Source organism: Convolutriloba macropyga, chromosome 1 (genome assembly GCF_964194025.1).
Source record: "Convolutriloba macropyga chromosome 1, txConMacr16.3, whole genome shotgun sequence".
In the NCBI taxonomy this organism is placed as follows: Eukaryota; Metazoa; Xenacoelomorpha; order Acoela; family Convolutidae; genus Convolutriloba; species Convolutriloba macropyga.
The window spans coordinates 31,859,741-31,872,502 of record NC_134468.1 but is presented as its reverse complement, the minus strand read 5'-3'; the positions used below and the strand labels follow the sequence as shown (position 1 = coordinate 31,872,502).

Below are 12,762 nucleotides of genomic sequence, written 5' to 3'. Positions count from 1 at the left end.
TAGAAAGAGATGATGCTTTTGTGCTACCGGTGCTACCGTTTATCATAAAAGTTGAGTACAAAGCTACTAAGCACCATTTTTGTCCTTTTTTGTGAACCAGAAACAATCAAGCTGCTACTAGTTCGTAAGAGGACTATTTGAAAGCTGCAGTAGGTTACGCTGCTCAAAAAATTACACCCTACTTGATTTCAGCATTACTAGTAGGTTAGGGTGCTGCAATTAAAAGATTCAGATTAATTTTTTCTGAGTTGTGATGCAAATGGACGGGACAGAGTAGGTTCGGGTGCTGCAGTTAGGAGCATTTTAGCGAAACTATTCTGAGGTAACCTTGTTCTGAGGATAATACTGTTGGTGAAAGAAAAAATATACTTTCTTTGTTGTCCAACTTTAGTTCGTAGTTGCGCCCAAATACTCTCCTAAGAAAATAACGGTTCATTAAACTGTTATATCCTAAAAATTAACGATCAAAACGGTCATTTCCTAATTAAAAAAAACGGTTCAAAAGCGGTTTTATCCTAAGAATTAGCGGTCAAAAACGGTCATCTCTTGATAAAATAACTGTTAAAAACTGTCATTTTCTAAATAAAACAACTGCTAACAACGGTTATCTCCTAAAAAATCGGTTAAAAACTCTCATTTCTTACGCTTAAAAAACGATCAAAAACTGTCATTTCCTAAATAAACAACGGTTAAAAACGGACTTGTCCTAAAAATAACGGTCAGAAACGGTGATTTCCTGCTATTTAAAAACGATCAAAAACGTTCTTCTCCTTAATATATCGCTTAAAAACGATCATTTCCTGTATCGATAAAACGATCAAAACCGTTCAAGACGAACAACAAAAACATGAGGGCTTTGACCGCTTTTCCCTCAAATCCTCATCAAAACTATCATTTCTTATGCTTCTTCGGGTAAAATATCAACAAGGGTGGGGTAAGACAAAAAAGTCCGGTAAAGCTACAACACTGAAAAATGAGAATCTGGTTTTATATTTTACACGGACATACTTACAGACATTTCTCGCTCGTAATTAGGTGTCAGTAAAATCTATGAGTCCGGCCCAAAAATCTGAAAGGCTAAAATTAGCGCGTGTAACGGGTGCCAACTATCTTTCTTCAAAATTCGAGCTTCTGCTAGACTTACTGCTTTCACGGAGAGTTGAACTGGTTCAATTTCTGCTGCGCTCCATAAGTACTGTTGATAGTTAATAAAGTATCCTGCCACTATCAGTCCCTGGCCCACGATGAGAAAAGAACAAAAAAAAACAAAATTTATTTTTACACAAATCAGTTGCTAACTTTTCTGCGTAGTCGAGAGTGGATGGCAGTCATGCAAAATCTTGCAAGATTCTTGCAAAAGTAGTTATCTGGCAGAATCTGGTGGAAGGATGACTATCTGCGAGATCTTGTAGGACGAATGTCTATTTTTCATTATCTTACAAGATAAATGGTTCGCAAGATCTTGCAGAACATCTTGCATCATGCATGACGATGCATTGTCTTGCAAGATCTGCGAGATTAAAATTCGAAGAAGACTGGTGATACAATGTTGATACAATCTGTTGATGCTGAGCTTATTAACTTAATAACCAAATTGAATAGCGCTTCAAGGCCATTTCAAGCTAGAAGAGCGAAATTTAATGCTACCTTCTACTGAAGCCATACGAATTTGCGTACCCTCACATGTAGCAACTATTATTAGTACACAATCGTCATACATGAAGCTAAACTGAAACTCAAACTCGAACTACTCTAATATTGCCACGTATTCAAGTGTTCACAATCACACAATTTTAGCTCAAACGGAGCAAGAGATACCCATCTTGGTAAGCCAGATTCTATGAATTTCAGAAAATTTTTCCACCAATTTAGAGAGTGCCGGGCACCGTATGCGGTATCCAGAATCCCAACCTCAGTATTTTCAGAGAATCTTACGACATAGTGATCTACAACCAGAGGTGCAATTTTGAAATGTACGGCAGTATAAATAGAGCTTGAAAATCTACCAAAAATCAGATGATACTCGTAAGTTTGGTTACATTAAACTGACATACAGTGCGTATTGAAGCACACTTTCTTAAGCGGTAAATTACTTGTGTCCTTTTCTTGTTTCTGCTGATCATGTTGGTGATTGTACAGTTTTAACTTTGCTTTGACTTGTGAAAAGAAAATTAACTTTGATATTCCCAAAACTTTCTTTCTGAGGAACAAATTATCTAAGAAAGAGTAATTTTGTGCAAAGCACATTGTCAGTTGCTCTTACAGGTTTTAACGAAGCCTAGCATAGTTTTGATATTGGTGTTATAGAGGCCAATTGAGAAATAAAAGTTGTTCATTATATTAACTCGAGTATTCGAATCTGAGGTGAAAAATGTTGTGTTATTTCTCGAAGATCATTTAACCAATACGGTTCATTTCCTTTCCTTTGATTAGTTTTATGATAGTGTTGTGCACTGCCAGGTTTGCTCAAATTTGAATCTTTACCTAGAGAGTTATTCAACATTGAAATTTTTGCACATGTTTTAAGATGGGGTATAAAAAATAAAAGTTTGCCCCACCAACGCAGTTTACCAAGCGTTGTTTATTTTTACATCAGATAGTAGGCCTACTTAGCGTTCATTATCCTGTGAAATTATACTTCATTTGTGGTTAAAGCGATATCATTGAAAAACCTCTAATTTAAGACTAATTGGTTATTTGAAATTTCGGATTTTTGCGTATTTGAAGCAAAGTCATGTCTTATTCAGCAAAGCTGAACAATTAGTTGTTTGAAATTATTGAGCGTCAAGTAATGCAATGGGATTCTAGAGTATAGCGGATAATACAGTTCACAAAAGTTAACTGCAAAAACGCAATATCCGGAGAGATTTGAAACCGCTGAAACGAACTTGGCGGTGTAAAGTTTTCTTCGACTTTGATAAGAGAGCAGCCGTTACATTTGGTCCGCCGACAGGGACAGTGGAAGGCAGCCCCCAAAACAAATCAAACAAATCAACACCAACAGGCCAGTGAGGCGAACAGAAGTGTTCAATTCAATAAAGAAATTGAAGTGCGAACCCTGCTCAAAGTAAATCAGCAAAGCAGAAGCAAACAGCAACCAGGCGATTCGAGCACAACCAGCAGAGAGGAGCTTCAATCAGCAGCACACAGACACGACAAGAAGCTTCAAGAGTTAGTGGAAGAAGTTAACACTAAAACAGGAATTGGCTGCAAGATAATTGAAGATTCATATCGACCCAACAAACTAAAAGTTCTCTACGAACAGACTGTTGACCTTCCAGAGGAACAAATACTCAAGCAACTGCAGCGCCGAAACAAGCTTGCACTCTACCCAACAAGTTTTGTTGAAGAACATCTGAAGGAAGCAAGGAAGTGCAAAGCAAGTTTGGACTATCATTGGCTTGCATATATAAGCAAAGGCACGCAACCAGCAATGAATGCAGAACAAAGCAACACAACTCAAGCAGTGAACGACAATGATAGCAACAACAACTACCCAACGGACAACCCCGTTGCTCAAACAGTGCAAAATAGAGCAACAGCAAACGGCCAAGATACGGAGAACGTTTCGGAAACGTCTTCAGCAAAGCAAAGGCGCGAGGAAAGGATAAAGAAATTCGATATCGAATTCAAAACCAAGATACCACTGGAACAGGCATGGTTTGAGTGGAGAAGGCTAGAGCTTGAAATGCAATTGAGGGAACTAGAAACCAGGCATCAACTACTGGAGGAAGAGCGTGAGCTAGAGCGCAAAGTGAAGAGAACGGCATTAGAGAATGATGATGTTCGTTCCCAATCAACTAGTGCTCGAGACAAATTAAAACTGTACCGCAAAGAAGAGAGATGTCTCAGACTGGGCCGGTAGAATCGACAAGTTTCTAACACCAGATCGATCAACAGCTCGCTTAGAAGCAACCCCTGAAGTGAACAGGCATAGTGACTTCTCTCGTGATCGCAGTTCACGAGACTGTTCCTCAAATGTTGATGACTGAGATGTTTCCCCCAGAGCTGTACTACAATACAACAGTGGCTATTCAGGTAGCAGAAACCTACCAAAGCTGAAGTTGAACAACTTCGACGGAAACCCTCTAGAGTGGCCGGAGTGGTCTAGTTTGTTCATTGCTACAGTGGATCAACGACTAAAACCAGACTCAGAGAAGATAAGCCAACTGAAAATTCTACTGAAAGGCAAGGCAAGGTCAGAAATCTCTGGAAAGGGCTATTCTGGAGAGCTCTATGGTGCGTCATGGAGCATCCTGGAGAGGAAGTTTGGGAGGCCTCACGTGATCATTGATGCACAACTGGAGAGTCTTCGCAAAGCAAATCAGGTGAAACCTCACGACTCAACAGGTCTGATCAGTTTCTCAGTTGTTGTTTCGAATTTTGTGAATGTGCTCAAAGAGTAAAAACAGTTTGGTGATCTGAAATCAAGCTCGACACTGTACATGGCAGTAGATAAACTACCTCAAGTTCTCGAAGAGAAGTGGTGGCTCTATGTTGAAGATAAAGAAGAAGATGGGCCTGATCTGGTTATGATTGAAAAATGGCTATCTAGGAAAGCATTCGTGCACGACGGGTGTTCAGCTTTCAAGCGAGAGCGAAGAGAAGAAGACCGAAGAAGCACAGCAGAGACAAATGGTTCTCGAAAACATCGAACTTCAGTGCTAGTTCAAATGTGAAAAACACCAAGCAAATGCAAAGTGATCAATGTCCACTAGCTAGCGGCACTCATAAAATATGGAACTGTCCACTATTCAGGAACATGAGTGTGTATTATCGGTACGCAGCAGTGAGGAAGCAAAGCCTATGTAATGGATGTCTAGGCAAAGGACATGCAATCAAAAATTGTAAAGTCAATGCGTGCGGTATCAATGGATGCATCAAGAAGCACAAGTGATTGCTACACTCAGAAAACCAAATGGTCGGGAGCAATCACGCAGTCAACGTAAGCGCAGCAACAATCAACCAGAGTAACGAATTTACTAATTTTCTTCAGTTAGTGCCTGTCTCAATGCAGAGCGGTGGCAACAGGCCGAACACATATGCTTTCCTCGACAGTGGATCAACGGTTTTGTTCATGGATCAAAGTGTGCAAGAGAAGTTTTGAGCCCAAGGCACCGATGTGACGCCCAACAAAGCTGGCTTACACGAAACGAATTATCTGAAGACAGAAAAGGTTCCCCTAAAAAAGGGACTACATTCAAAGGTGCATTCAATCGAAGCGTTTGCACATCCGTCAATCTCCTCGGGAAACACAAACTACAACTAGAGCGAACTGAGGCAAAGCCCTAATCACTTGAGTGTTCTAACCAACGAAAGCTTCAACTTGATGGAAGTTGGCATCATCCTTGGTCAAGAAGCTTATGAGCTACAACGTCCATTGGACTACAAGTTAGGAACACGAAGTGAACCTTTCGCCGTTCTAACAGAGCTAGGATGAGTAGTCAGTGGACCCATGACGGGCAAAGGAAGACAAAATGTTTGTCATTTCTTCTTCACAGAAGATGTGAAAGTGGCTGAGAATATCCAAACCTGGTGGGACAAAGAAACCTATGCTTCCAAAATCAACGTCGTCAGTCAGTCAAAGAAGAAACTGCAGGTACAAAAGGTGTTAGAGAGTACGATGAGCGGTACGAAATGGAAATGCTGTGGAATGAACCAGAGCAAAACCTTCCGAACAACTACAGCTCAGCCTTGGGTCAGCTTTAGTCACTGGAGCGAAGATTCCAAAGGGACCCAAACCTGAAGAGTTTGCATCAACAGTCAATAGATACAGATGTAGAAAAAAGATTCGTAAAAATATTGAACGAGTCCAAAGTGAAAGGCACCTTTGGGAAGGTATGGTGTTTGCCACATCATCCAGTGCTAAACCCGAACAAGCCTGGCAAATTAAGACGTGTTTGCAATGCTGCATCAATGTACAAAGTATGCCTAAATGATAAGCTACTAGCAGGACATGATCTGCTACATGCGTCGACTGGAACAATATTCAAATTCCGTGAAGGACCAATAGCCCTGACAGCTGACATCAAACCGACGTTTCAACAAGTGCAAGTTCCCAAACAGGATAGAAGTTGCTTGAGGTTCTTATGGCGCCCAAGGACTAATGAACCTGTTCAAATATATGAATGTCAGCGTCATGTTTTTAGAGCTAAAAGTTCTCCAACTTGTGCAAACTATGCTCTCAAGCGAGTGGGACTGGACAACTAAGAAATGTATCCAATTGCAGCAAAGGCAATACAAAACTTCTACATGGACGATTTCATGAAATAAGTAGAAACCCCGGAAAAAGCAAATGAATTCTTCAATCAACTACAACATCTTCTCTCGAAACATGGATTTGAACTGAAGAAGTGGGAAAGCAACAACGCAGTTACCAAAGCAATCCCAGAACACTTGAAATCAATCAGCATTACGAAATACTTTGATGTGGAATCCTATATGGATGGATCCTCAGTGCTAAGACTACAATGGACTGTCACTTATGATAGTCTTCAAGTGTGCAGAGGTACGAACAAGAAAGTTGAGGCAGCTATATCCCAGAGGAAGATTCTATCACTGGTATCTTCAGTATTCGACCAGATCGGATTGTTTGCTCCGTTCAGTGATCACATGAGAAGACTTCTGAAAAGCGTCTGGACCAAAAATGGACAACATTGGTACAACAAAGTGGAGCCTGGTGAAGAAGAAGAATTCCTGAGATGGAAAAAACAATTTCCAATAGTGGCATCGATAGAAGGTACTTCAACAGAGAGAAGGACAGAAGCGAACTTCATGTGTTTGCTGACGCATCTGAAGACACGATTTGTGCAGTGGCCTATCTACAACTACAAAAAAACTCAGCTGACTTAGCATTTGTCATTGGAAAATGCAGAGTGGCACCGACGACGCATCTTTCAATACGACGATTGGAATTGCAAGCGGCAATCATGGCAGTGAAGTTGAAGGAACAGATAGTCAAGGAACATTAAATGAAGATAAATAATTGCAGATTTTGGTCAGACTCAACTACAGTATTGCAGTGGATACACAGTTCCCATCGAAAAAAAAACAATTTTTTTGTGGCCAATAGAGTGACTGAGATACTAGATACAACTGTTGTTTCACAATGGAAAGCGGTATCAACGACCCAGCGGACATTGGCACAAGAGCAATCAACCCTGAAGATCTTAAGAGGAGTGAGTGGCTCACTATTGGGCCGGCCTGTTTGAAACGACCATAAGGTGAATGGCCAGAGCAAGTGAAACTAATCTTTGCTTCAGATGAAGAGAATATACTCTCATCAGTCTTCATGATACAGGCTGAAAAGAAGAAAGCTGTTATTCAGTGGGAACGACTCAGTAAGTTCAACAGACTAATGAATACAGTGGCATACGTACAGCGAGCATTTAACAGACACAAACCAGCGACTGTGGTAGTCAGCGTTGAAGAAAGAGAAAAAACAAAAGCAACAATCTTCAAGTTACTAAAGCAAGAACAGTTTGGTAAAGAGATGAAATCTCTGAAAGCTGAAAAAAATTTCAAAATGTAGCAAAACCCTAGAGTTCTTACTTTTCCTAGATGAAGGAGGACTAATTCGAGCCAAAGGCAGAAAAAGCAAAAGTCGATTGAACTTCAATGCAAAGCATTCAATTTTGCTAAATTGAAAACATCATGCGGTTGAATTATTCTTGCGAACGGAGCACAAAGACAATCAATACGAAGTCACTGAGCATGTAAGAAACCTTGTTCAGCAGAAGATGTGGACTCTAGGCATTCGAAACGCCTTATAATCAATCAAGAACAAGCGTGTTACCTGCAGAAAAGGCAGAGCAAAAGCGATAGCACCAGTAATGGCAGATCTACCCGAAGAGCGGTTAGAAGCTTCAACAGCCTTTACAAATGTTGGAGTTGACTACTTTGGCCCTTTCATTGTCACGATTGGGCGAAGAAAAGAAAAGCGATGGTGTTTTCTCTTTACTTGTCTAACTATGGGAGCAGTGCATATAGAAGTTGTACCCAAGTTGGACATATATAGTTGTCTCAATGCAATAATGAGTTTTATTGCTCGAAGAGGCAAATCGAGTGCAATCATCAGTGACAACGGGACAAATTTTGTTGGAGCTGAAAGAGTTTGCAGAGTACGTTGCGGCATGGAACAAAGAAGGGATCGAAGAACATCTAAAACAACGAGAAATCAGATGGAAATTCAATCCACCCGTAGCACCTCACTTTGGTGGAGTATGGAAATGGCCGGTGAGAAGCTACGAGAAAGCAATGTATGCAGTGTTGGGGAACAGATCAGTCACAGATAACGTTCTCTCAAATGCGATGTGCATTGTAGAGCAGACGTTGAACGCAAGACCTTTGACTCCAGTCAGTTCAGACGTTAATGACTTGGAAGCATTGACCCCCAATGACTTGTTGCTTGGCAACAGGAACGTTTGCTTACCCTGCCTTTCGTGTGCAGAAGAACTTGTTGATCATAAAAAAATTCTTTCGACAAACTCAAGCCTATGCAAATCTCATTTGGGACAGATTTCGTAAAGAATATCTGCCAACTCTGAATAACCGGCAAAAAAGGCGATCTACGGCGAATGAAATCCTTAAAGAAGGCTATCTCTTTTGGTTGATCGGAGACATTGATAAACGTGGATATTACAATCTAGGTCGAGTTACGGAGACCATCGATGGGTCCGCCGGTGTGTTTCGATCAGCGATAGTTCGAACGAACGATGGAGTGTATAAGAGACCAGTAGTGAAGCTCGCCCCAGTACTATCTGGAATAGATGTTTTCGCGATGGAAAACTGGGCCAGCGATGTTTTCGCTGAGCTTATTAACTCATTAAACAAATTGAGTAGCGATTCAAGGCCATTTCAAGCATTAAAGCTAGAATAGCATGAAGAGCGAAATTTAATTCTACATTCTACTGAAGCCATAGGGATTTGTACACTTTTATCAACCTTCATATGTAGCAACTATTATTAGTACACAATCGTCATACATGAAGCTAAAGTTAAACTCAAATTCGAACTACTCTATTGTTTCCACGTATTCAAGTGTTCACAATCACACAAAATTAGCTTAAAAGGAACAAGAGATACCCAACTTGTTAAGCCAGATTCGATTAATTTTACGATTTTCCTACCAATTCAGAGAGTGCGGGGCACCGTATACGGTATCCCGAACCCCAAACTCAGTGTATTGAGAGAATTTTACGAATTACTCCCCTACAACCAATCAAAGATGCAATTTTGACATGTATGAGCTTGAAAAACTACCAAAAATCAGAAGAAACTCTTAAATTTGGTTGTATTAAACTGACATACGGAGCGTATTAAAGCACACTTTGTTAAGCGGTAAATTACTTGATTTCGTGTTTTGTTTCTGCTGATCATGTTGGTGATTGTACAGTTTTAACTTTACTTTGACTTATGAAAAGAGAATTAACTTTAATCTTCTCAAAACTTTCTTTCTGAGGAACAAAGTAACTAAGTGAGAGTAATTTTGTGCAAAGCACGTTGTCAGTTGCTCTTACTGGCTTTAACAAAGCCTAGCAAAGTTTTTTTACAATTGAGGAATTAAAGTTGTTCATTAAATTAACTCAGAATATTCCAATCTGAGGTGAAAATTGTTGTGTTATTTCTCGAAGATCATTTAACCAAAACAGTTCACTTCCTTTCGCTTGATTAGTTTTATGACAGTGTTGTGCACTGCCAAGTTTGCTCAAATTTGAATCTTTACCTGGAGAGTTATTCAACATTGAAGTTTTTGCACATGTTTTAATATGGGGTATGAAATATAAAAGGTTGCCCCACCAACGCAGTTTACCAGGCGTTGTTTATTTTTACATCAGATAGTAGGCCTACTTAGCGTTCATCATCCTGTGAAATTATATCTCATTTGCATTTGTGGTTAAAGAGATATCATTGAAAAACCTCTAATTTAAGACTAATTGGTTATTTGAAATTTCGGATTTTTGCTTAGTTGAAGCAAAGTCATTTGTTATTCAGCAAAGCTGAACAATTAGTTATTTGAAATTATTGAGCATCGAGTAATGCAACGGCATTCTAGAGTATAGCGGATAATACAGTTCACAAAAGTTAACTGCAAAAACACAATATCCTGACAGATTAGAATCCGCTCAAACGAACTGGGCGGTGTAAAGTTTTCCTTGACTTTGATAGGAGAGCAGCCGTTACACGATCTTTATATAGAGTCTCATAATAATCTTGCTGCTTTCATCGTATGGTTCCCTGATATTCTTAGTGAGGCAGTTTAGTACGATATGTCTCGGTCAGCTTCATAAGCGCTCACTTCAGATTTCATCTAAGACCTATGCGGTGATTCTCCAAGATTGGTCTACGCACGTATTGGGACACGGACGATAAACTATTATTTTTCAAAAAAATCTGGGGATTCGTGGACTCGCTGTGTGATTTACTGACGCACTGTAAAAGGTGGGCTCTGTGTCACGCTCTGTAAAAAATCGAACACTTTTTTTTTGTATTGCAATATCTTCACTTACACTGCTGACAAATTGACCCTGTTCAAACTGTATGGAAGGTGTTTGTCCTTGATCAGGTCCGAGCCATTGACCATCAGCAATGAGAACACCATCTTTCATCCCAACAGAGTAGGTCTCCCCTATGAAGTCAAGGTCGCATACCTCTCCCCCTGTAGGCAACCCCACTATCACTGAGTGTCTGGGCAATGTAGTGTACACTGCTTCATTCCCATCCTCTACAAAGTTTTCTGGCCACGAGAAATTCTCTGTCCTGTCGATAGTGTAGCCTCCTATCCAATGATATAATTTTGAGCAAAAAATAACCAGTAGCCAGTGCTCCATGGTAATCAGTTATGAACCTTTTCTGTTTATGTCCCCCAGCTTATAATTTGTAAATCCCAATCAAAATCCTCAATTATAAATGAATGAAAACCCGTCAAAGCTGGTTCATGTAGGACGTCGAGCTTAAAAAATCAATCAATCAGTTTCTGAGGATCATCCCGACAAATTTAGGTACAGGTTTTGTCACAGGGGAGAAAATAAAATTAACTACAAAATTGGGAAAAAATTTAAAGGAATAAAATAATTGACGGTTTGAGTTTCAAACCCAATCGAAATTTGCAACAAGAAACCTAACAATCACTATATCAACCTATCAATTCACACCTCATTTTCCCCTTTTTGCGTAAAAACAAGCATGAAAACCAAAAAAGAGCATGTTTTAAATAAAAATGAAGCCTATCAACATCAACATTTAAAAAAGAAACAAAAAAATCTTCAGACGTACCACATTCAAGCTACTGTCTACTTGACAACAATCAAGTTGGGCGACGGTGCACAAAATTGCATTGATATCCCTGATTGACCACCATAAGAAATTTAGCAATCATAAAACACCATATATGGATTTTATCGAAACACTTATAATACAACGATCATAAGCTAAGCGATTTTGTTTGTCTGTGCGAAGGGCCACCGGCAGTTGCGAAAAAACGATCCTGTTCATGTTAAAATTGCATACTTTTATGGAGCCTCACATACCACAAACCATCAGAGGAAATTTTGTATGTATCTTTTTATGTTACAAATTTTCCATAAGAAAATTTGCTCTTAAAAATGTCGATTTTTTGGTTATTTATAAATGAGTTAGAAAGAACAGTTTTTGATTCTTACAATGACAATATATTAAATTCACTATTTTGGTATCGTACTTAACATAACACGCCCTAAAAAAATCTTTATGGACGGTTTTAAAGTAAAAAAGTTTCCATAAAAAATAATGTTAATAGAAATACCCATTTTAAGTTTTTCTCTAATGAGACCAAAAATCAATTTTTGATTGTTGAAACGCCAAAAAATTGAAACTGATTTTCATAGTATCCCAATCAACATAAAAAAATTTTCATGGACCGTATTATGATTATCGCAAAACTATGAACAAAAGTTTTCCGCAAAACTATGAACTAAACTTATTGAAATTGTCTGGTGTGCATATATGGTACTTTTTGTGCTACGTAAGTTTCCATATATAGTCCGCTCTATGGCAAGTTAGGTAAGAGTACTTTTGAAGTTAATACATTGATATCAGCGTTTTTTTTGTAAAGACTTGCCATAAACTAGCTGATTTATATTTTTATTTTGCCGGCTTGTGTGCAGCTCGTTTGCGCATATACATTTGACGAAAAAATATAGATTGCCTTACCATGAAAATAATTAAAAAGATTGAGCTAGAAAGTTTAGGAGATCGCCGATGTGCAATGTGAAACCTTCTTTATTCGAGTAGGAACCTCTTTTGACTCAAACCTTAAAGTCATTAACATGCATTAAATTTTGAAGGAACGCATTTTAGAAAACAAACAATTTTACGAGACAGAGGGAGAAGGAACTTATCAAAAGTCTATTGAATTGCTCTCAAACGAAGTTTTTAGCAATTATATTAGTCCTGTCGGTCTTTTTTTATGCAGTTTTTCGCTTGACTGATTTTTCGACTGACGCTTTTGACTTTTCGTCCTCAAAAACAAGACAAACATGTAGCGCCCAGTGGGCATTAAGTGCTCTCAGAGCCTTTCAGCTCTGTTTTAGCTCAAACTGTTTTGGAGACATACTTATGGTGTGAAGAGCGGTTCTTAGAGGTTGAAGACCCCCCCCCCCCAACTGTTGACACCCCCCACTATTGCCCCCACCCCCCACCGCGCTGTTGCCCCCCACCCGACTGTTGCCACCCCCATCAGCACCCAGGTGCATCCATCATGGCAAAAAAATCCTAGCTCTCTCT

General features: G+C 39.4%; 1 protein-coding gene across 1 annotated transcript in view; it reads right to left on the bottom strand.

The window, feature by feature from the left end:
- The window catches only part of LOC142337904 (uncharacterized), a 433,158-nt gene that overhangs the window by 334,677 nt on the left and 85,719 nt on the right, over positions 1-12,762 (bottom strand). The window contains exon 8 of the mRNA XM_075387540.1: positions 10,509-10,777. Coding sequence (XP_075243655.1) covers positions 10,509-10,777 — 269 coding nt within the window. The remainder of the gene's footprint in view (positions 1-10,508; positions 10,778-12,762) is intronic.